Genomic DNA, 22,821 nt, shown 5'->3' on the forward strand with positions numbered 1-22,821 from the left:
CCAGTGAAGTAGATTTCAAATTTTGGAGATATATGTCCAGGTTTGTTTGAAATAATAGATAAGTGACAGTGTTATTAGTTTAAGTGGAACTAAACAGCACTTAGGTTTTTAAATGCCTTACCTTCCCTTTTCATTTGTCTTGAATATGCATACTGATTACTTTTCTTCAGAATGAGCCTGTAGTGAAAAGATCACAAGGGAATGTCTTGCATAGGAAAGTTGTTTATTTTGAGAAGTAGATGATGATGGATTGAGATGATAAATTATAACTCATATCATATGTTGTAATCAATGAGGATCTTTTTGAATTATGAATTAGAAAACAGTTAGTCTGCCACAACTATAAGGAATTGTTAAAGTACATACATTAGATCATCAAAACATGATACATTTACTCATTGCATTGTTCAGTTATTAAATTTGATATTTTCAACGTGCTCCACCAACTGTCAGGAACTGAACATCACTCATGTATTTTGAGTTAGTTTTTTATTACTCTTATGTATAGTGTCTGCAAAAAACTTTGTCACCTCCCCATATATTTTCAAAGGCAACACAGCTAAAGTTTATTGTGGGTACAAGCATATGACACTTTCAAGGTGAAATCAGAGTTCATCTGGTTGCTGAGACTTGTGTTTATAACAGTGTGAGAACCAGCAATCTAACTCTTTGTGCCTTACCCTGTCCTTAGGGAAGGAATGTTTCCGTCTTTATTCTTCCTGGCTGCCATTCCATTTTGGGAATTTTGCCTCTGGTTGTATTTCTTCCTACTGTGCTTCAAGATGGTTGACTCTTACATTTTTAAGGAGAAAGACAATTTTGGTACAAATGAGATTTTCAGGCACACTGGATGCTCAGAACACATAGTCAGGTGGCTGCTTCCTGCAACACCTCATCAGTGCCTCACCTCATTCAGGAGATCAAGACCCAGTGAACCCAAAACATGGACCTAAGATACTACAGGAAGCTTGCCAGTTCCATGTCCAGATGTCCACAGATAGTAATCAAGGGCAAAGGAGAGATGACAAAGTACTAAGATTAAAGTGTGACATTGCCTTTGAAAAGGTATGAGAAGGCAGGGTCTTTGCAGGCATTGCATTATTGCACATGTTGGTGAAATACTTCTCATATCTAAGTTCATTCAAGGAGTGGATGTTAATAGGAGGTGTAAAAGTGCCAGTGGATGATACATACATTTTATGCCCCATACATCATACATCCTGCATTACCTGAAACACAGGATTGTTGGCTGTCATGGTAGTGGGACTGTAATGCCGTGGCATTTTTTTAATAATGCTTCATCAATGTCATACATTAAAAATAGTTGCTGCATAGATGACATATTGCAATAAGTATTTAAGTTTGTGTTGTTTTTTTTTTTAAAGTAATTATAATCTCAGTCAAAAAATTTTTATTGTTGGTTTCCAGATTTTTCATTACTATGAACCTACCCAGACATAGGTGTAATCTTATTGTTTACATCTTATGTGGAGTTGTAGTAGCATTTACTAAGTTACTGAAAGGTATTTGAAGTTTATCAGTCTGGTGTTTTAAGCAGGACTGATAAATTACCTTTGGAACCATTTCTTTTGTTTTCCCATGGTTTTGATTTCCACTTTTCTGTTGCTCAGTCATGCTAATATTATTTAACTCATGTTGAAAATATTCAAAATAAAGAAAATAAACTATTTTCTGTATGGATGGTGCTAACAGTTAAAGGAAGAAAGGAAGTAGGCAAACGTTGTGACATGTGGGTTACCATATTTTTGTACACTATGCACATGGAGGTGTCAGCTGATATAGCTCCAGTATTATTTGATGGAAATTTATTAAACATCAAGCAACTCCCCCATTCTTTTTTAGCATTTTTAGGCATTTGATATATTTTTTTTTAAAGATATATGATTTGGGATAAAAGATCTTCATAACTGGAGTAGGAGAGTGAAGTATGCTTCTGTGATGCCTCATTATGTGCTGCACAAAATATACCAGGTTTTGGGGTTTATACAGAATCCTTTATACATCTAAAGGGCTTGGTATATCATATTCCCTAGTATAAAGTAAAGTAGGATCCAAGTTTCCTTTGTAGGAATTCTTAAAGTTGTACTTTGTTTTTCAGTAAGATATTTTTCATAAAGATAATCTTGAGAAAGTTGATTGACAAGAAAGGTCAAATGACTAGCTGCAGGAAAGGTGATTGACAAGGAAGGTTGAATGACTAGCTGTGAATCTACACATCAAACAACTGACAACCAGCCTGATTTTTAGTACAGATGCTATGGAGATGAAACTCTTCCATGCTAAATATTTACATTTGATTCAGAACTGTGAGATTTATTCCATAATATGCCATTTTTAGTACTGTATGACTTGGATTATTGTCCTTGTAACCGGCACACATAACTTTTAAACTTATGAAACCTCTTTGATATGTTTACATTCATAATGAAATCAGTAACAGTGGCATCATGTATAGTGCAATTGACTACTGTATCTGGTTAAAAAGATGTTTGGAATGTTTAGGACTAATATAACGACAAAAAGTTTCAGTAAGGTCACCAATAAGCTTACCATGTACAACAAAACTTTTAAAAGAAAAGTACAAGTAACTTTGAAAATGTACAAGTAACTGAAAACAAACACAAGATAGTTAATCATTATAATTTGTCAAGTAAGCACAAATATTGGGCTTTGATATTTCTGAAATTAGAGGTGTATATAAATGTTAAGAGCCAACTGATATTCAGAATCTTTTATGCTACAGAATGTTAGTTATTTTGTGAAAGCAGTATTTTTTGAGGTTGCAGATACAGGGTGGCCTTTATTTTTTCATATATAAAGATTGCTGTAACATCACCAATGAGCAATAGCATCAGCCATGCAACAGGGAGTGGTATTTTCATTTAGGGAGATTAGGCCTGAATGCTGTAATATATATCAAATGTCATTGTTGACAGATTTTGTTTTTAACTTGTTTTCTCTTGTTATTCAAATGTATCATGATATAGTATTACTTTCTTTTGCTTTTGAGTATGCACTGTAATTTATCCAGTCCATTTGTTCATGCATCAATGTGAAATGTACATCAAGAATTTCACATTCTCTTTATCCTACTATTATTTTTTTTATTTTCCCCATGTCAATCAGTTACTATGCTTATCTTGTGTTTGACCCATTAGAATTATTTTCTATAATTGCTCATTTTCTCTAAATCCATTCCTTGTATTTTGACGTCATCTATAATTTCTCTTGAGTATTTTATAACTTTATAGTGTTATAAGAAAATCTTTTCATTTCTATCTTGTCTTCATTCATAGTTTTGTTTCATTGCTGTACCCCTGCCATAAATAGGTATTCTTTCTCTCTCTTTCTCTTTCAGGTTTTAACCTTTTTTCAGAATTATTCTAATGACCTTCATGTTAGTTTTGACTTGAATCTGTATATTTGTCATTTCTCTATTTATGATTTTTTTCAACAGTATTTTTATGATAAAGTGAGCAGTTTTGGTGCCAAAGTTATAAGTCATTGGAAGTACTACCCTTGTGGCTGTCACCAGTAGTAGTTAACCCTGTGGTGCAATAATGTCCAGAAGTAATTTAAAGTGCAAGCTTTGTTCAGATTTTCACTTGCAACACCAAATGTAAGTTGTTTTTCCTAGCTTAGAAATGTACATAATACAGACTATTTTTATTGTAAGATCAGTTACATACGTAGAAATACAGAAAAACCAGTGATGTTAACGTAACATTATCCTCAGTCTTTCATTAATTAAAACTTCCCTGGAGCTGCTAGTGTTTAACTTTACCCTCATATAAAGTACAGCCATATATGAAGTATAGTTTATATAATTTTGAAGAGTTCTGCTGTGCATATTATATTAATAAGCATTGCATATTCAGGAACATCTTTTTAATTACCAGCTCACTGATCCCCGTACGTAGCAGAAGTTAACATTCAAAAGTTCCCCGAATAAGACAAAAGTTGCATGACAAAACTTCTTGTAGATATCTAGAGCAAATATTTCAGGATCAGCAAGTTTCAAATCATTGGTTGTTAAGTATTTTCACTTTTGTCTCCAATTTATTGCAGATGGTTGAAACATGGTGGACACCTGAAGCTTACAGGGAATATTCCATGTAAAAAACTGATGTAATTGCACTTAAATCTTTGCAAATACCAAAAGAAAAGTTTACCTTTTATTGTGAATGTAATATATCTTTGATAACATGAATGGAAGGTTGAGGAAATGAGACTAAACAACAAGTGCATGACTACAAAATTTATTAGACTTGGGTATTCTGGAGACTTTGAATACAGTGAATGTTTAGGTAGAATATTTTTTATTTTAGAATTGTTATGGGCAAATTAATTTAGATAAAAGCCTGCATACAGGCAATTTAGCACTGAAAGAAGAAATTAATGGTATAGAGCTTATTATGGACCATCGTTCTCTTTGTAGAAATGTGAACCTTGAGAATAGAATATTATAGTTAAAGAAATTTACTACAAATGACAGTACAAAAACAAGTAAGGCATTTATTACAAGGAGAAAGCCCATCAAATTAGTGATAGATGTAAAATATGAGATAAAAAGACCAAAGGGAAGAAACAGAAAATCAGAATTTGACAACTTTAAAGGACACTATCCTTTTAAACATTTATCTCATACAATAATGTGACTTGTATAGGGCTTCTGTTCAAACTTGCACTCCAAATAACTTGACTCTCTCTACCTGCTTAACTTAATAACCTTGCTCTAAATTCACCTTTACCCCAACTTTCTCTTTTCCCACACATTTCCATACTCAGACTCTAGCCTCGGAACTTTATCATTCAGTTCTGCCACCAGTGCCTTTTCATTAGCTAACAACACCTGACTCGCTTCCCAGCCCCTCACCATGCCCAGTAGACTACATACCTGCTCCCTTCCCCAAAAAACCTTGAATTCACCCCATCACCCTATCCATAAACAAATTAAAGAGCCATGTGCCTACCACAAACCCACCATTAGCTGAAATCATTCATTTTCCTCATCTTGCCCACATGATTTACTCCTTTGATAAAAAGTTTACTGAGTGTCTGTCTGTCTTCTCACACTATATATTCGCAGCACTTTCCACAGAGGATTTCCATCAACCATTCATACACTCTCCAGGTCCATAAATGCCACTTACAAGGCCTTGTGTATCTCAAGTATTTCTCAAACGTTCTTCAAAGCAAACACCTGAACGACACCCTCTACCACCCTTAAAACCACATAACTCCTACCCGGAGAAATATATGCATGCCACTAACCCTAACATATGATGTAAACCATGGAAAGGTCTGTGAGGCCTGGATGTGGATAGAGAACTGTGATTTCGCTGCATTACACATGACAGCTAGAGACAGTGTGAACAAATGTGCCCCCCCCCCTTTTTTTTTTTTGGCGCTACTTTGCTGAAGCAGAGGATAACGATTTTGTTTCGTATGGGGCGAGTTATCGCTGGGAATGGATGAAGGTAAGTATGAATATGTACATGTGTACATATGTATATGTTGATATATATATATATATATATATATATATATATATATATATATATATATATATATATATATATTTTTTTTTTTTTTTTTCATACTATTCGCCATTTCCCGCATTAGCGAGGTAGCGTTGAGAACAGAGGACTGGGCCCTTGAGGGAATATCCTCACCTGGGCCCCTTCTCTGTTCCCTCTTTTGGAAAATTAAAAAAAAAAGTGAGAGGGGAGGATTTCCAGCCCCCCGCTCCCTCCCCTTTTAGTCGCCTTCTACGACACGCAGGGAATACGTGGGAAGTATTCTTTCTCCCCTATCCCCAGGGATATATATATATATATATATATATATATATATATATATATATATATATATATATATATATATATATATATTTTTTTTTTTTTTTTTTTTTTCTTTCAAACTATTCGCCATTTCCCGCGTTAGCGAGGTAGTGTTAAGAAAAGAGAACTGGGCCTTTGAGGGAATATCCTCACCTAACCCCTTCTCTGTTCCTTCTTTTGGGAAAAAAAAAGAAAAAAGAAATGAGAGGGGAGGATTTCCAGCCCCCGCTCCCTCCCCTTTTAGTCGCCTTCTACGACACGCAGGGAATACGTGGGAAGTATTCTTTCTCCCCTATCCCTAGGGATAATATATATATATATATATATATATATATATATATATATATATATATATTGGAAAGGATCATAATTTTGCGAGTGATCAAGTATATTCCTATGAGTCCACGGGGAAAATGAAACACGATAAGTTCGAAAGTGCACTTGGGAACTTAACGTGTTTCATTTTCCCCGTGGACAGGGGAGAAAGAATATTTCCCATTTGTTCCTTGCTTGTCGTAGAAGGTGACTAAAAGGGGAGGGAGCGGGGGGGGGGGGAATCCTCCCTTCCCATTTTTAATTTTCCAAAAGATGGAACAGAGAAGAGGGCCAAGTGAGGATATTCTTTCTAAGGCTTAGTCCTCTGTCCTTAACGGTACCGTAGGAAATAGCGAATATGTAATATATATATATATATATATATATATATATATATATATATATATATATATATATATAACCTAACCTAACCTATCCCTGGGGATAGGGGAGAAAGAATACTACCCACGTATTCCCTGCGTGTCGTAGAAGGCGACTAAAAGGGGAGGGAGCGGGGGGCTGGAAATCCTCCCCTCTCTTTTTTTTTTTTTTCCGAAAGAAGGAACAGAGAAGGGGGCCAGGTGAGGATATTCCCTAAAAGGCCCAGTCCTCTGTTCTTAACGCTACCTCGCTAATGCGGGAAACGGCGAATAGTATGAAAGAAAGAAAATATATATATATATATATATATATATATATATATATATATATATATATATATTATAGGAAAAGAATTTTGTGCTAATATTAAGATTGATGAAGAAATAGACCGGAGTTTAAGGACGATCATAAAACCGTGAAAATTGTGTTCAAGGAAGAGCAATTGAATTCCCTGTAGCAAGTAATCCAGGTTTAGAAAAAGATGATACAAATGGGTATGGCTTTTACAAAAGCTTACTAAAGTGTCAGAATTAACAAAAATAAGCTCTGATGCCATTACATTATTATGTATGACTGACAGAGAAAGGACGTGTGCGGGTGCAAATGTTTGTCGTATCGCTAACGGGAGAAATTAGCAAAAAAAAATAAAACTAAAAAGCCAAGTGAAACCGTCAGTAGTGTAATGAAGCCAACTCATTATATTTTAGAAAGTTCTTTCTTGAGATTAAAAGAAAAGAAAAATTTAAAATGGGCGGGAATATTGGTTCATATTTCTGCCGCTGTGTACGTGGCGCTGCTTTGCTTTATCAACAGTCAACCATCAGTAATCAACTGGTGTTAACATTCAATCTGATATTTCGGCAGTTTTACTTCAAATGGCTAATGAAGGATCCCAGCTGATTCTAGAGTAAGTGACACACAAGTTGCATTCAAACGGAAAGTTTATCTAATATTAACTGAGCAGAAAGTTTGTGAAGATTGGTGGGAGTTCTGTGACATGTTCCCGCCTTCGTTTAACAACCAACTTTTCATGACACCCACAGAAAGTTTGAGATTTTTCTTGCTTTGTTAATACGTCTAGATATAAAGCTTTTCCCAGGTTCCCAAATGCAGTTTATCGAAGGACGACTTCATGTACTTAATATCCTTTCCCTCATTATTGCCTTATGGAAACAGTACACGTATTAAACGGTGCAGTGAAGAACTACAATTCAGTTTTTGTTCTCATGAAATGTACATATGAGTTTGTGGAAAGCCAAGTAGTAGTTATTATGCACAATTAATAATATGCAGAACATGTAGGGTCTATATATTTTTTTTTTCAGTGGATTAATGTTTTTTGGTGTCCATCTTTTTTTTTTTATTGCTTTTTGTATGCTCGACCTAATTATATTTAATTTTTTCATGATCTTGTGATTTTTACAAGTCAGGTATCTGTGAACAGGAGTATCAGTGGTTTTACAAAGTATAGCATAGCAACAGCCGAAACCGTGTATGAATATCTCAGATAAGCACCACTGAGTCATGGGACAGCTGTCATCAGCATATTAGATTGCAACATGTGAGGCAATACATTTAAGACCAATTCTTTATTAATAATTGCCCAAATCATTCCTAGGGTTAATGCACGTTGATTTTGGGTGGATTCGTTCGTACGTATTTTATTTTAACCACGTTGTCCCAGACACACAAAAAAAAGCGGGAACTTTATATTTGAGCTATTTCTCGAACGTACCCTTGTTACATTTTTTCTCTTTTCAGATTTTTCCACCTTTACCGTAAACATTTTCCACCTTTAACGTAAACATTAGTTAACTTTCTCTTAAGTGTATGATAGGAGTAAAGACATTCCCCCCCTCCCCCTCAGACACTAGTAGTGAAGGTCGTCACGCGAATTTCTTAGAAATGCAAAGGTCCGGATGAAAAGCTTCACTTGAAGTAATGGAATTAAGACTAAGAATACGTGTAACGATGAATGTCAGGACGATGTGGGCTCTGAAGATAAGGAGAAACAAATTATTGTAAGCTAGTACAAGATAATTTTATGAAATGCTCCCAAATACAGACGTGCTACAAAAGAAAACCGCCTTAAAGTTTTTTTTTTTTTTCAGACCTAGTTACAGCACAGGAGGAGTGTGGCAGCCGTGACAATACATAAATACAAGGTTAAAAGACGGGGCAATACGAGTGTAAAACTATCTCATTACACACAAGTAATAATCACGTAAGTTTTTCGCGTTTCATTTTCTATTCTTCTTCTAACTGTCTGTGTTCGCTTTTATGAAGTGTTTCTCTTGCGTCTAAAAGTGGGTCTATGACCATCCTTGTCGCCGACAACCTAGGATGATTATGAGGTTGTCGTGTCCCCTATTAATCAGTGCGTTTTAATCACCTGCTAAATGTAAGGACTATATTGATTCCATTATCATACCCCCATTTATGATTCTAATTGTGGCAGATCTAAGCTAGTTTACTCGTGCACCACACATATTGTTCGTTGCTCATCACTCAGAGAAACTTTCATTTCTTTTCAAGTACCTGTATATTGCATTCTGGTTTGCTGTTGCGATCAGCTGGATCATGTCAGCCGAAGATGTAGGCTTACCTTGCCATGCCAACCTCGAAAAACTCGATCTTTGGGTTTGGACTCGGCTGAATGGAGTTTGGTCAGTGCCCACTGCCATGAACTGTTGTACTAATCCGTTTGGCTTGTTTGATCTAGTACTGTTTGCAATGTAAGCAACAACCCCAGAAGCACTTGTAATTGTAAGAGTTTAGATTAAGTTCCATCTGAAACATGCATTGCACCTTATCCTGAAGTATGTTGAATCAGATAATGCGTAAATCATTGTATTATTGGTACAGCAAAACTGCATCAAGTTTATCAACTGTTTCCATTGTGACATTCTCCATTTAACAAAAAGATGATTAAGGGGAGCACATATATGTGTTCCTGAGCGTACAAAAACTAAGGCAAGGCTTAATTTCTTATCAATTTGATATGCTCTGTAGCGTAAGCATTCCTGGTTAGCAAGAACACAAAGAGAGGAAAAGTAGTAGTGTATTATGCTGAATTCATTTCATGAGTATTATTATTATTGGTACCCTTAACAGTGAAGATAAAGATTGGTAATGTTAGCTTGAAACTTGTATCATGAAAAAATATCGAGATCTTTGCCAGTGACATGAAGCATTCATTCTACTACTATCCAAACATGACTGAAATTTGAACTGGATCTTGATGTTCATATGAAGACTTTCAAACGAACCATTTCTCATTTGACTCGTTTAGATTTTCATTTTTTTATTCTGAGTATACAAACAGATGCATGTTAAAACTGAATTTGATGAAATGAAAGGTAAGAGATGAGATTTTTCACAATTTTGCACTAAATATGTGTACACTTGATTATAATGATTTGCCTGAGTTGCTCGTGTTGCAGGATTAATTCTTACATACTGAATGTTAGGGTCAGATACCATCACAATTGAAGTTAGCTGAATTTCACAACTTTTGCACACATGGCCTATATTTTTGACTCTTTTTTTTTAACGTCAAGCATCAGTCTCAGTTTCACCGAGATCTCTCATCTTAGATGGTGATAAGGACAATATAAGTTCACCGAAAACGCTTCCATCAACTTAACGAGAAGTACGAGCGATACTAAGTTTCAGCTGATGCATCATTTTAAATGTCCTCCACCGTGGGATGTGAGTTGAGGATAGAACATTATATATATATATATATATATATATATATATATATATATATATATATATATATATATATATATATATATATATATATATATCCCTGGGGATAGGGGAGAAAGAATACTTCCCACATATTTCCTGCGTGTCGTAGAAGGCGACTAAAAGGGGAGGGAGCGGGGGGGCTGGAAATCCTCCCTCGCTTTTTTTTTAATTTTCCAAAAGAAGGAACAGAGAAGGGGGCCAGGTGAGGATATTCCCTCAAAGGCCCAGTCCTCTGGTCTTAACGCTACCTTGCTAACGCGGGAAATAGCGAATAGTATGGAAGAAAAGAATATATATATATATATATATATATATATATATATATATATATATATATATATATATATATATATATATATATATATATATTTGATTTTGCTTTGTCCCGCATTAGCGAGGTAGCGCAAGGAAACAGACGAAAGAATGGCCCAACCCACCCCCATACACATGTATATTCATACACGTCCACACACGCAAATATACATACCTATACATCTCAATTTACACATATATATACACACACAGACATATACATATATACACTTGTACATAATTCATACTGTCTGCCTTTATTTGTTCCCATCGCCACCTCGCCACACATGGAATAACAACCCCCTCCCCCCTCATGTGTGCGAGCTAGCGCTAGGAAAGACACCAAAGGCCCCATTCGTTCACACTCTCTCTCTCTCTCTCTCTCTCTCTCTCTCTATATATATATATATATATATATATATATATATATATATATATATATATATATACCTGGGGATAGGGGAGAAAGAATACTTTCCACGTATTCCTTGCGTGTCGGAGAAGGGGGTCAAGTGAGGATATTCCCGTCAAGGCTCAGTCCTCTGTTCCTAACGGTACCTCGCTAACGCGGGAAATGGCAAATATGTATGAAAATTTAGAACTGCCATGTGGATCTATATTATTTACTCTTGTATTGTTATTGGATGGAAAACTTTCCCTCAATCTGCAGCTTATAGTCTTTGCAGAGAAGTAGTGTATAAACGTATTTTGTCGTCTTGCTGTGTCTGAAGGGCTGTGCTTCTAAGAAAATGTAAATTGATGCCCAAGTTGAGGGCTGGAGGTGTGATGGGTGGTGGGTTACTTCGTGTAGACTAGGCTCATACATGATTAGCCATTGACAGCCAGTCATTTAGGTTTATGAAGTACTGATAGTTTGATATCTACTCAAATGTCTGTTCCACCTGCGCTGATTAATATTTAAGATAGGCTTGTGTCCTCAAGTTCGTATATGTTAGAAGATATAAAGAGTGTGTCAGTATTACAAAACTGTATATATACTGGTCATCCAGATGAATTAATATTGTTTCTTTGTTTGCAGGTTGCCATAATTGCCTACCCTGCTCTGAAAAGGGAACAAGGAAATAAGGAAGAAGACAGCACCAGACCCAGCAGGTGGTGAGTGATGTGACCCAATAATGTAATGAACTTGAACTCAAATCCAGGACGGTGCTGCTGGATCACAGCCAACCCATGTGCTCATCCTCCTGTTTGGGGCTGGTTGTTGAATGAGTACCTGGCGTAAGCTGGGGTGCATATGTCTATGTTTACATGTGGTTAAGACGGACATTAATAAGGTAAAAAGACAAGGAAAACGCGACTGTGAAATCCCTCTCCCCGTTACACACAAAGAGGATATAGTCCAACTGCTGTCGTGTATGACATAGGTGCACAGGGCTTGCTGGCTGCTGCTAAGGGATGATGGTATGGCACCAGTGATGGTAGGAGTCAGAGGACATCGCAGGTGCTTTGAATACAGATATGAGGCATTACAAGTGACACCTGGATGACCTGCACTGAACTGCTGAAAAGAAAACGCTTACTGTATCCCTGAAATGACTTGACCTTAACTGTGCAATGGATCCCGTGGATATTCAGAAGATAAGACCTAACATTAACTACCACAAGTTTCACGACTGTGTGTTCGTGGTGGTTCAGCGGGTTATTTGCAGAATCTTCCTCTGGTTGTACACAGGAAGGAGCTCCTATGTTGGGGACTACCTGAAGGCAACCGAAAGAGGAATGAAACGTATGAATTCAAAGGAGAGAGCTACCCTTGAAGAAAGGAAAACACCTGGAGTATTTGATATTACTTTACTGTACAAAGTGTTGCAACATACCTGTGACCTTGCTGACGACAGAGCCAACATCTGGCATCAACCTGCCACTTCCAGAGAAAGAGAGAGCTTGGAACACACACTCTTTATTCTAAAGGAGGAACGCAATAACCTTAGCCATGAGCCCCAGAACTACATGCACATGTCAGAGAGTGAGCTGGAGACCAAGCTGACAGAATTACGTCGCCTCTGCACAATAGCACTGCAGAAGGCAGGAGAGAAATGCGACAGAACTAGTAACCTCCATATTGATATCGAGAATATGTTGAAGGAAATGAAAGAGATAGAGACCAAACCTATCCCTTCAGGCTTCACCCCAGAGAAGCTGGCATCTGTGGCGGCACACGAGATACGAAGCAAAGAACTGACCCTTCTACCGTCTTGTAGAACCTACGTGGCACCTGAAGTCCATCTTCACCGGGCCCCTACAAACGAAGTGACGTCTTTGTCGCAGGTGCTGAGCTGGCGTTGTTATAATGGAGCGGTGCCAGGGGTCATCTGTGTGTATGGAGACACCGGGATGGGTAAAACTTCTCTCTGCCAGTAAGTATTCAGCGTAACATGTAACACCACAGGGCTTTCTTTATATGTACAGTGTCTCACAACACTCCTTCCTTCCTTCCTTCCTTCATAATGTATATCTAAATGTTGCTAGACTTAGAATTATGTATGCTGTCCGTTCATTGTATTCCTTTACATACTCATTAACTAGTTTCTAATTAGTTTCATGTGATGTCATTTGGTCGCTCTTTCCTGAGATATCTTAAAGAACTGTTCACCATCCTTATCGTTGATCTCCCTTAAAAACCTAAAGGTTGCGATGTCGACCCTCACCCTTCACTCTTCTGAGATGGATAGATTTAAAGTCTTCAGCCTTTCCCAGTAGTTTAGCTCTCTTAATTTTGGTACCATCTTTGTTGCCCTCCTCTGAACCTTCTCTATGAGCTCTTTATGTTTCTCTACGTGAGGTGACCATACTTAAGAAGTATATTCTGGTTTTGGCCCTATGTAGAATATGACGAGGTTCCTCAGGATTTCCTTATCCATACTTGAAAGCTATTCTGGTATATTGCAAGTAAACTGTTTGTCTCCTTAGCTCTTCTCGTAACATATGACATTAGCGGTAGGTTAGGGACGATGTCGACTCCCATGTCCATCTTACATACAAATTCCTGTAGATAATTTTTCAGTAGGTAATAATCATATTGAGGTCGTCGTTTACTTTGTCCCATCCTTATTACTTTATGTTTGCTGAATATCATCAACCACTTTTCCCACCAACTTTGCCGTCAGTTTAGGACCCCCCCCCCCTTCCTTGTAAGCAGAAGCAATCCCGTGCTTTCAGGCAAGTCATCATTGCATATATAAAGAAGAGTAATGGTTCCAGAACCGAACCTTGTGGCACTCCTCTGGTTACCCCCTCCAACGTACGTCCTTTCTTCCCTGCCAGTGAGATAACCTTCCGTCCGTCATAGGAATAGTGGTTTATTCCTGCCAGGTGATGAGTCTCTTATGCAGTACTGATACAGACGGTCCATCCAGCCTTCCCTTTACTCCAGGAATGAACTTAAGTCTTTCGTAAAACTCTGGTTATCTCTCTCTCTCTCTCAACCTTACACACCACACTCGTTATTGGGACTGGTGTGTAGTAGTTCCGTGCGTTCCAGGTTTCTCTTGTATACATCCCGTATATAAGAGTGACGTTTGCCTTTTACCATTCCCTGGCACTGTGCCTTTCTCCAGTGACATCTTGAACAGTGATTCAGTCGTTCCTCTCGCGTATCTGCGCACATCTTGAGCACATATGATGAAATTTCATGAGGACGGTGAGGCTTGAATGGTCAAGTCCTTTTAGTGTTCTGATAATATCTTTTTCTAGATATCTTAAGAGCACAGGATTTTTAAGATTTGTGTCGTAAGCGCGATTATATCTCCTCTTTAGGTTCGGTCATGCCTATGCTCTTTTAAGCCCCTTTTTTTTCTTCTTCTTTTACCATATATCGAAACATGATCACTTCTGCCGACTGATTACCTTTGTCAATATCTGTTTGTATGGGCGAAAATATGATTATTAATGATGATGTGTTAATCCCTCTCATCCTCGTGTGCTCCCTTAACATATTAGTGTGGGGGGAAGGGGGTGGATTTTCCTGTATACACCGTAAGAGCTTGTGTCTCCATGACTTTCTGTCACCATGAGAATATCAGTTTGCCTTTATAATTGAAATTCCGCATTACCAGGACTTTACTGTCTCATAGTGAACGTTCCGGTGCTGAATGCACCAGCCTGGTCATAATTCCCTCACTTTTATCATCGTGTATTTGTTCCAGATCGTGTTGCAGTTCTTTGCAGGATTATACCATGATAACACCCACAACCTGGTGACCCAACTTCGTTCATGAACCTCCCATGCACTAGTGTCAAAGGCTTTCGGTCGGTCCTGATGCAAACCAGCCTTCTCTTTCGTCTAGAACAAAGCTTACCAGCTCATGGAAACCTGTGTGTTTTGCTACACATGGCCAACCTTTCCATAAAACTGTGATGTCTCTCAGGTCATTTCTCTTCTGTATGATACATTTGCTTTCCAATTATCGTTAAAGGAATCCCATAGACCACACTTATTAGTGAAACTTTGCTTGTGGTTTAGCCCTTGGCTCCCTCTCTCATCTTTTTATGTATAGGTAGGATGTTTGCCCCTTTCCTGCTACCTTTGCACCTTGACTTTCTCCAGATTTGAGAAGGTTTATCTAGCGCATCTGCTCACATCTTCAGCACGGGGAGAAATGTCATGAGATATCTCATTGTTTACCTCATGTCGTCTCACTGGTGTCTGGGCAGTTTGTTTCCGCATTGTAAGTATTTGTGTGTTTGATTATTATTGATCTGGTCTCATGTTTATGAATTCTGAGAGTAAGTAGGTACCATTATTGATCTGGTCTCATGTTTTTGAATTCTGAGAGTAAGTAGGTACCATTATTGATCTGGTCTCATGTTTATGAATTCTGAGAGTAAATAGATACCAAATTAGTACTGCGGTGGATGTCTGACCGATCCTCATCTCGCCTTGTGACAGAAGAAAATATTCACGTCATTATGGCAGACTGGGAATGACGGATCTCGTACTGCCTCTTATGATGTGTTGTCTGGTAAGTGTTTGGTTGGTTCCAATACAGGTGTTACGACCCACATTCAGAATCGCCCATGTGGTGAAGCGACCCTCCAGAACATGCCTTTGGCACTCACCTCACCGAGAAAAGTGTAGTCCCTTATTACTTCTTTTGTGTTTTAGGTGATGATTACGAACCATATCATAAGTGAAAGTTCCTGCTCATACGGATCTTCTCGGTCCCTGGCTTTGAAAGGTAGGACCAGAGTGATGAGTTTATGCACCGACCTGTCTCTCGTAATATCATTTAATGTTTTCAGGCATGTGTTTGACTCGTGGATATCATCTAACGGGAAGATCAGTGACCTGCACGAGTGTGACCTCGTCATACCTATTCGCTGCCGTGACGTCGCTACGCGCGACCTGGTTTGTCAGCTAAACCGCTTGCTGGAAGACACCATAGCTTGCTGTGGTGGGTCTTACGAGTTCTTGAAGTTGCTCAAGTCGTTGAAGATCCTTTGGCTGGTGGATGGCTATGATGAGGCGACGGCTGAAGCTGTTGGGTTGCTCAAGTTCTTGTGTGAGGAACGCGGACCAGCACATACTATCTTAGTGACGTCACGACTGCAAGACATTCGCATATTAAGGGATAAGATTCCCGCTGAGGAGAAGGTGTGTGATGTCATCCTGTCAGGGCTGACGGCCGACGGAGCCCATGAATTGACACTTGCGCTCTTTAAGGAAGATACAGAGGGTTCAGAGGACTGGGTTGCAGCTGTCCATGATTTCAGGTCGACTTTAGATCGACTTGGGGGTGAGGTGAAATACGAATTACGGAACCCTTTAAAACTTACTTTAGCTGTGAAACTTTGGAAAAGGGGAACTCTGAACATAGAGAAAGGTGGAACACTAACTCAGTGGTATGCAGCTATTGAGCATTTGCATACTAATAATCTGTGCTCCAAAATTGGTTGTACTTCATACATGACCAAAGAATCCATATCAAGAAAGGTGGGAAAGTGGTTGAGGGAGCTGTATAGAGCAGCCTTTCTTATGACCTTAGAAGGACAGTACATCCACATCAGCAGAAATTTCCAGACGTTGCTCGAGGATGAGAGTGATAAATTGCAGTTAGTCTCAGAGACGTGCCTCTCCACCTTCCTGGTTTGCAGACCGAGAGGTGCAGGTCCTGCAGCAGAAGATTGCTCTTATAGTTTTATTCACCAGAGTCAGCAGTTTTATCTGGCAGCACAACACCTGTATTTCCTCACATTAGAAAGCCCAGACGGTGCGGACCAAATCAAGACCGAAATCAAGACCAAGGATTCTCGTGGTCGCAGCACAGGACAGTTGGTACAGTTCCAGCCTGTACTGCTGTACATCCTGTCTACTGCAGTGGCTCAGAACCAAAATATACAGGGGCCTACAGCAGATGCTACATACCTATTTGGGCGCACAGTGGAAGTGGTGGTGCGACTGTTGTCTGACTATGATTGTGATTGGTTGGAGGTGGTGCAGCACGCCGCTTACTCACCTCTGGTGGTCAGAGAAGTAAGTGAAGTCATTCCTGACAACTGGGCTGTGGATAATCACAGAGCAAAAGCTGCCAGAGTTCTCTTGGAGTTCAGAACACCAAACCACATTATCTTAGAGATCCATTTAGACACAGCGAATGTAGAGTTGGACGATCTACTGGCCATGATCGCCATGAAACGCTGTGATGTGTCCTTGTCATTCAAAAGTGTCCAAGTTCATGATCGTGTACTCGACGTTTTGTGTGAACCAAATGCAGTGTGTAACATAATAGAATTTCAAGGGTGCCTTTCTGTTGAGGGATGTTCCCATCTTGTCAAAATGAAGAATGTTCGTCTCTTGTCTTTGATAATAACAACACAAGCTGTGTTGGAGAAAGTTATGGTGGAAGTCAGGCGTCTACCCATATTGAATGAATTATTACTGAGTCTGCACATAATGCAGGATATCAGCCCTCCTGAGGTAGATAGCTTACCTTCTCATATAAGATTAACGATCTGTCTTAGTACTCTCGATGACATAAGGAAAACAGTTAAAGTTATAAGTAAGATTAGTTGCAAGTGTGACGGTATTGTCATCCACAGTATTGAAAGTGACAGAGCTGTAAAGTTTGTACAGAAACTCCGGCGGAGTAAAGTTCAGGTGAAAAATCTTGTGAGAATTATTACAATACATATGCTCAATTTCAAGCATAATCTCTGTATAAATTATGGTCCAGTTCCCCTCATGTATTCACTTCATCACTTCACTGTATTGTGGGATGACCCCCCCTTATCCTTGTCTGTCAAAGGAGATCAGCTTGAAGTACTATTTGAACCCCGCAGACTCTTTAATTAGACCCGAGTTACAGCAGAGGCTACGTAGGTCCCTTATAGGAGAAACAACAGCCAAGTGTTTCATGTGAAGTGGCTGACACATCTCGGAGGAGTGGACGAACATGACATCATTTCATCATTCAACCAAGAATTGGGAGAAGGATTATATTCTTGACTGCTCTGCTGCTGTTACTCACTCTTGACTGATCATCACTACAGAATTATTCTAATGTATTTCTCGGTGTATATAGTAGAACTCATAATTCACTTCTCCAGTTTATATATATATATATATATATATATATATATATATATATATATATATATATATATATATATATATATATATTTTGCCGCTGTCTCCCGCGTTTGCGAGGTATATATATATATATATATATATATATATATATATATATATATATATATATATATATATATATATATATATATATTTTAACTTACTGAGTGCTTCATTGTATGTTCAAATTGTTCCATGATCAACATAATTATATTTTCATTTTACCAATCCAGTTATTATAGTGTATAGTTTTAATAACTCTATCATTGTTTAAAAGAAGAATTTTTTTTTTTATTGAACTCCCCTACAATGTTTGAAATACAGTTGATAAACTATATTTAGATTTTCAACATTTCTTTTAATGAAATAGCGCCACAGTTATATTCCTCTCCTTACTGTATAAGAAGATTCGTTCATAAAGATGGCACCCAGGTCCAGATTGCTGGGATTAAAGCCATGTTCTTGTGGAACAGAAGAATGTATTTGTTGGAGGGTTTCTGAGAGTACTATGTTGAAGAAAATCTTGAGAAAACAAGAGGAAAGTAGCATGTGAGTGCCAATTTAGATGCCCTCTACATATGTGTGTGTGTGTAACTCAATGCTAAAACAATCTGCAGTAGCTTCAAAAGTCGACATATTTTAGCCTTTTTTCACAACAAAATGTGACCCACTACCGTTTTTGTTCGTTGTATTTAATTTGTGTTATTTTCTTCTCTTGATACTTGACAAGATGAATAGTTACCGTGTCCGATAACCCTCACATTGTAGGTCAGGACAGGTGGTGTAAGATGTTTGATTCATTCTTTATGGCATGAAAAACAACAAAAGAGTATGATGAGAATTAGTGAAAGGAAAACAAAAGAAAAAAAGAAAATAAATATGTACTGGTCTTCGGTAATGAATTAAGGGGTATAGCTAGCCTGTTTATAAGAATATATACTTGCACAATCTGACTTTACCAAAAGCGTTTGAACGAATAGGAGGCTCCGAAAGGATGGGTATTTCCTGTTGAGGGTATTCTGATAATTGTTGATAATCTTACTTGTTTCCAGTCGCCAGTAATGGTTACACTACGTATAGCTAATGTCAACTTACCTGGTGTCACACTGAAAAGGAAAACATTAACAGTGAAGCAAGAACACCAGAATAGGTTCATAGATTATATCTCTGACATGTACAAAGAATTATGAACGAACAACTGTACAAGTTTTTGTTCTCAATCTTGAAACTTCTTTAAACAACTTTACGCAAAGTGAGCAATCTTCAGAGAACAGAAAGAATGCACCTTATTTTAGGCCATATTAGTATCATAGTGACCCCGAGCTGAAACTGCTCAAATTTAGAGCTAGGCTAAAACTATTTCAAGTATCTCTTGCAGCAGCGAGAGAACGAATGACTGAACTTAGAGAGAATGACAGGGAACAGTATGTCATTGGGCTAAATCATTAGCACACTCCTTTAAGCCAAAAATATACAAGTATCTCATCCCAACCCGCTGCAGAAACCCAACGAATGAATCACGAAATGGGTTCATACTTCTCGCTATAATATGCAGCCACCTGAGGCTAGGGGTGTTCTGTACAGTAAATCCAAAGAAAGGGAAGGTCTTACCCAATTCATGCTAAACAAGCAGACAATGGATGTGATGTGCCATTCACTGAGTTTGAACTTGATGCACTTCTAACCAAGGGCAGAGGAACTGGCCCTGGGGAGGATGGCTGCTAAAATGTGTACCTGGTAATCCATTATTAAAACTGTATGAGTTATGCCACGGGTCATCTACCCTCCTCATGAACCAACAGCCTAATTGTACCAATACCTGAACACAATAAACCTAATGAATTTCGCCCCATCTCCCTGACGAGTTAGCTGTGCAACACTCTTGAGAGGATGGTGCTCAACACTACTACACAGAATCCAAGACCACCTGTCACCAAATATTAATGGTTTCACACACAGCAAAAATGTACATAATTGTTTCACTACCTCCCTAACAGTTCATGGGAACAGAAAGCATAAGTACACAACTTGACCTAAAAGCTCCATTTGATATTGCCATAGGCAAGTTATCTTATATGATTTAACCAAAATGGTAATAGGTGGCCGGCTCCTGAACTGGATACTCGGATACTTAGCACTCTTCAAGGGGGAGTACTTGGTCTCACTTTGTTCAATGTACTAATCAATGCGTCACTGAAATCGATTCCATCGATGACATTCTTGTACATCCAAAACATATCATGAAATGCAAACTATCCTTAACTGCAAACACATAACTTGTGAAAGCCTTGGCTTCATCATATCTGCAGATAAAACTAAGGTCTTCAATAAACGAATTGGTAACAGCAGGAGCGGACCATCTAAGTTGAAAACTGGTGGAAACCCGATTGACTATGTCTCTCCCTTTAAATATCTTGGTGTCTCAGTTCCATGTGCTGCAGCTGGTGTGTAAAAATTAAATCGACAATGCACTCAGAGCTCCTAGAGCTGTTGCTGGGTACAATCCTAACTATGGTGCACATATCAGAATTGTTAAAATTGTATACTTAGCTTATATTAGGCCTCTAATAGATTACCACGCACCAGTTTTTGGTCCAACACAAGAGCAAAGGTATCAACAGACTTGAAAAATGCAAACTGAGGCCGTAAGAATCATACTTGGTTGCCCGAAGTCCACTAAAGTAGTCAACATGCAGAAAGAACTTGGTATTCCCTGAAGACAGAATACTTGAGATCAATCTTGAGATGGGAAAGAAACTTGTGTGTGGTGATCCAGATAGTGTTGTCTCTAAAGAAATGTTAAACCCTATATACCATGGCACAAGTGAATCTAAATGGATTCAGAGAACAGCCAACCACATGATAGTGTTTGGTGTACATAATTTGTATAGAATTGGGAAGCAGCAGCATTTCCTGCCTCCCTGGCAGACAGATGACTCTGACGTCACTACACCTACTTATCCACCGAACACACTAATTACTTATAATCTTTTCCTTCAACACTGAGCTAAGAGCAATGCTCTTGAACACATACAGAAACACCAGACTGACGATATCATATTACATTGCATCTATCTGTACTGACGATTCTCACGACCCTACCACTGGGAGGACAGGCAGTGCTGCCTGCCATTGTGATCCAACCCACAATGGTGATAGAGGAAAATGTTAGAATAAATAACTGGGCATCTACTGTACAAACTATAGTGTTAGCCATACTTATGGTCCTTGAGCAGGTAGAATTGACTGCCACAGACAGTTTAATTATCTCTGATTCTTTATTTTCACTACTTTCCCTTAACACCCTGAGATCAGAATATAACATGCTGGTCTCTGAAGCCTTTTAGCTTTATACATCCACATGTACAGCAAATGTATAGTAAGGCGTCTTTTTTAATATTTATATTTGTTGCAGTTTTCTTTCCTTCCTTTACTGGGTTTGACGGCCAGCGACCTACAAAATCTGCAACCCGGTTTGATATTTGATTGTATAAAAGTCCCTACATAATGATCATATTAATACCTATAAGTCTTATCTAGTCCTATGATCAAAAATAATAATAATGATGATGATGATAATAATAATAATAATAATAATAATAATAATAATAATAATAATAATAATAATAATGAAAATAAAGGATATAGATATTGGAAGAAAAGTTGGTAAGTTGCTATTGTGTCAAAGTTGCGGCAGCAAACACCAGCCAGTCGGCACAACAACCACTGGTGCAGTTGCCAGAAGGACTGCGAAAAAAAACAAGACAGATTAGAGACAGTCCTTCACCCTGGCATGAAACATATACATAAATCATGACATATCAAAACCGGTAATTCGTCAGCTGGACTCCACAACGGTACCAGCTCCAAGCCGAATAACCCCTGCTCTGGGCCAGCAGCATAATGAACAGACAACTTCGTCCACCATACAACCAGCCCAGAGCAGAAGCAGCCACACCCCGAAGTCGACCCAACGAACCACCTTATATCATCTTTATTTCCGTTTCCTTGAGAAAGATAATCAATTTTTTGATTATGTTGATATAATCACCTAGGAATTGTATATGGCGAAGTTTATTTTCTTTTTCTTGAAAAAGTTTGCCAGACTCTTGTTTTCACGTTACTTTGTGCATTGTATGAGAAGGTGGTCTATTGCAAAATTGGTTTGTCATGTTTGACATCTTTGCTGGAAAGTTTCGGTTGATGTAGGGTTGTAGGTGGGTGCTGTATGTGCAGTTGAGACGTAGACGGGATAAGAGGAGGTCGTCCAGTCCGCTACTTGTGGTTTGTATCTCTGGTATAGTCAGGCTGGTCCACTGACTTTGCCACTGAAGAAGTATTAAATTCTTTCCCAAGGAAAGGCAGGAGCCCAGCAGCTCCCAAGGGATCGGAACGACTTCCTCGAGTTCTGGGGTCGACTTAGCCAAGCTGTCCGCCTGCCCATAGCAGTCAATGTTCCTATGACCCACCAGCCACCCAAATCAAGATGATTTTAGTTTTTATTCTGGATTCCCCCCAAATAGGTAGTTTATTTCTATCCACTGATTTATTTCTATCCACTACTTTATTTCTATCCACTTAATTCTATCCACTACTTTATTTCTA

General features: G+C 38.3%; 1 protein-coding gene across 2 annotated transcripts; it reads left to right on the forward strand.

Annotated features, from left to right (window-relative positions):
- The first annotated feature begins 7,336 nt into the window (after window positions 1-7,336).
- Window positions 7,337-18,561, forward strand: LOC139763492 (uncharacterized). Of its 2 annotated transcripts, XM_071689604.1 has the most exons (4): window positions 7,352-7,467; window positions 8,672-8,784; window positions 11,668-13,006; window positions 15,891-18,561. In XM_071689604.1, the coding sequence occupies exons 3-4, from the start codon at window positions 12,204-12,206 to the stop codon at window positions 17,938-17,940; spliced, it is 2,853 nt and encodes a 950-aa protein (XP_071545705.1). In that variant the 5' UTR covers window positions 7,352-7,467; window positions 8,672-8,784; window positions 11,668-12,203; the 3' UTR covers window positions 17,941-18,561. The 2 variants fall into 2 exon arrangements, with proteins under 2 accessions (XP_071545706.1, XP_071545705.1); XM_071689605.1 differs by lacking the exon at window positions 8,672-8,784 and having other exon boundaries at window positions 7,337-7,467.
- The last annotated feature ends 4,260 nt before the right edge of the window (window positions 18,562-22,821 follow it).

Source organism: Panulirus ornatus, chromosome 47 (assembly GCF_036320965.1).
Source record: "Panulirus ornatus isolate Po-2019 chromosome 47, ASM3632096v1, whole genome shotgun sequence".
Classification (NCBI taxonomy): domain Eukaryota; kingdom Metazoa; phylum Arthropoda; class Malacostraca; order Decapoda; family Palinuridae; genus Panulirus; species Panulirus ornatus.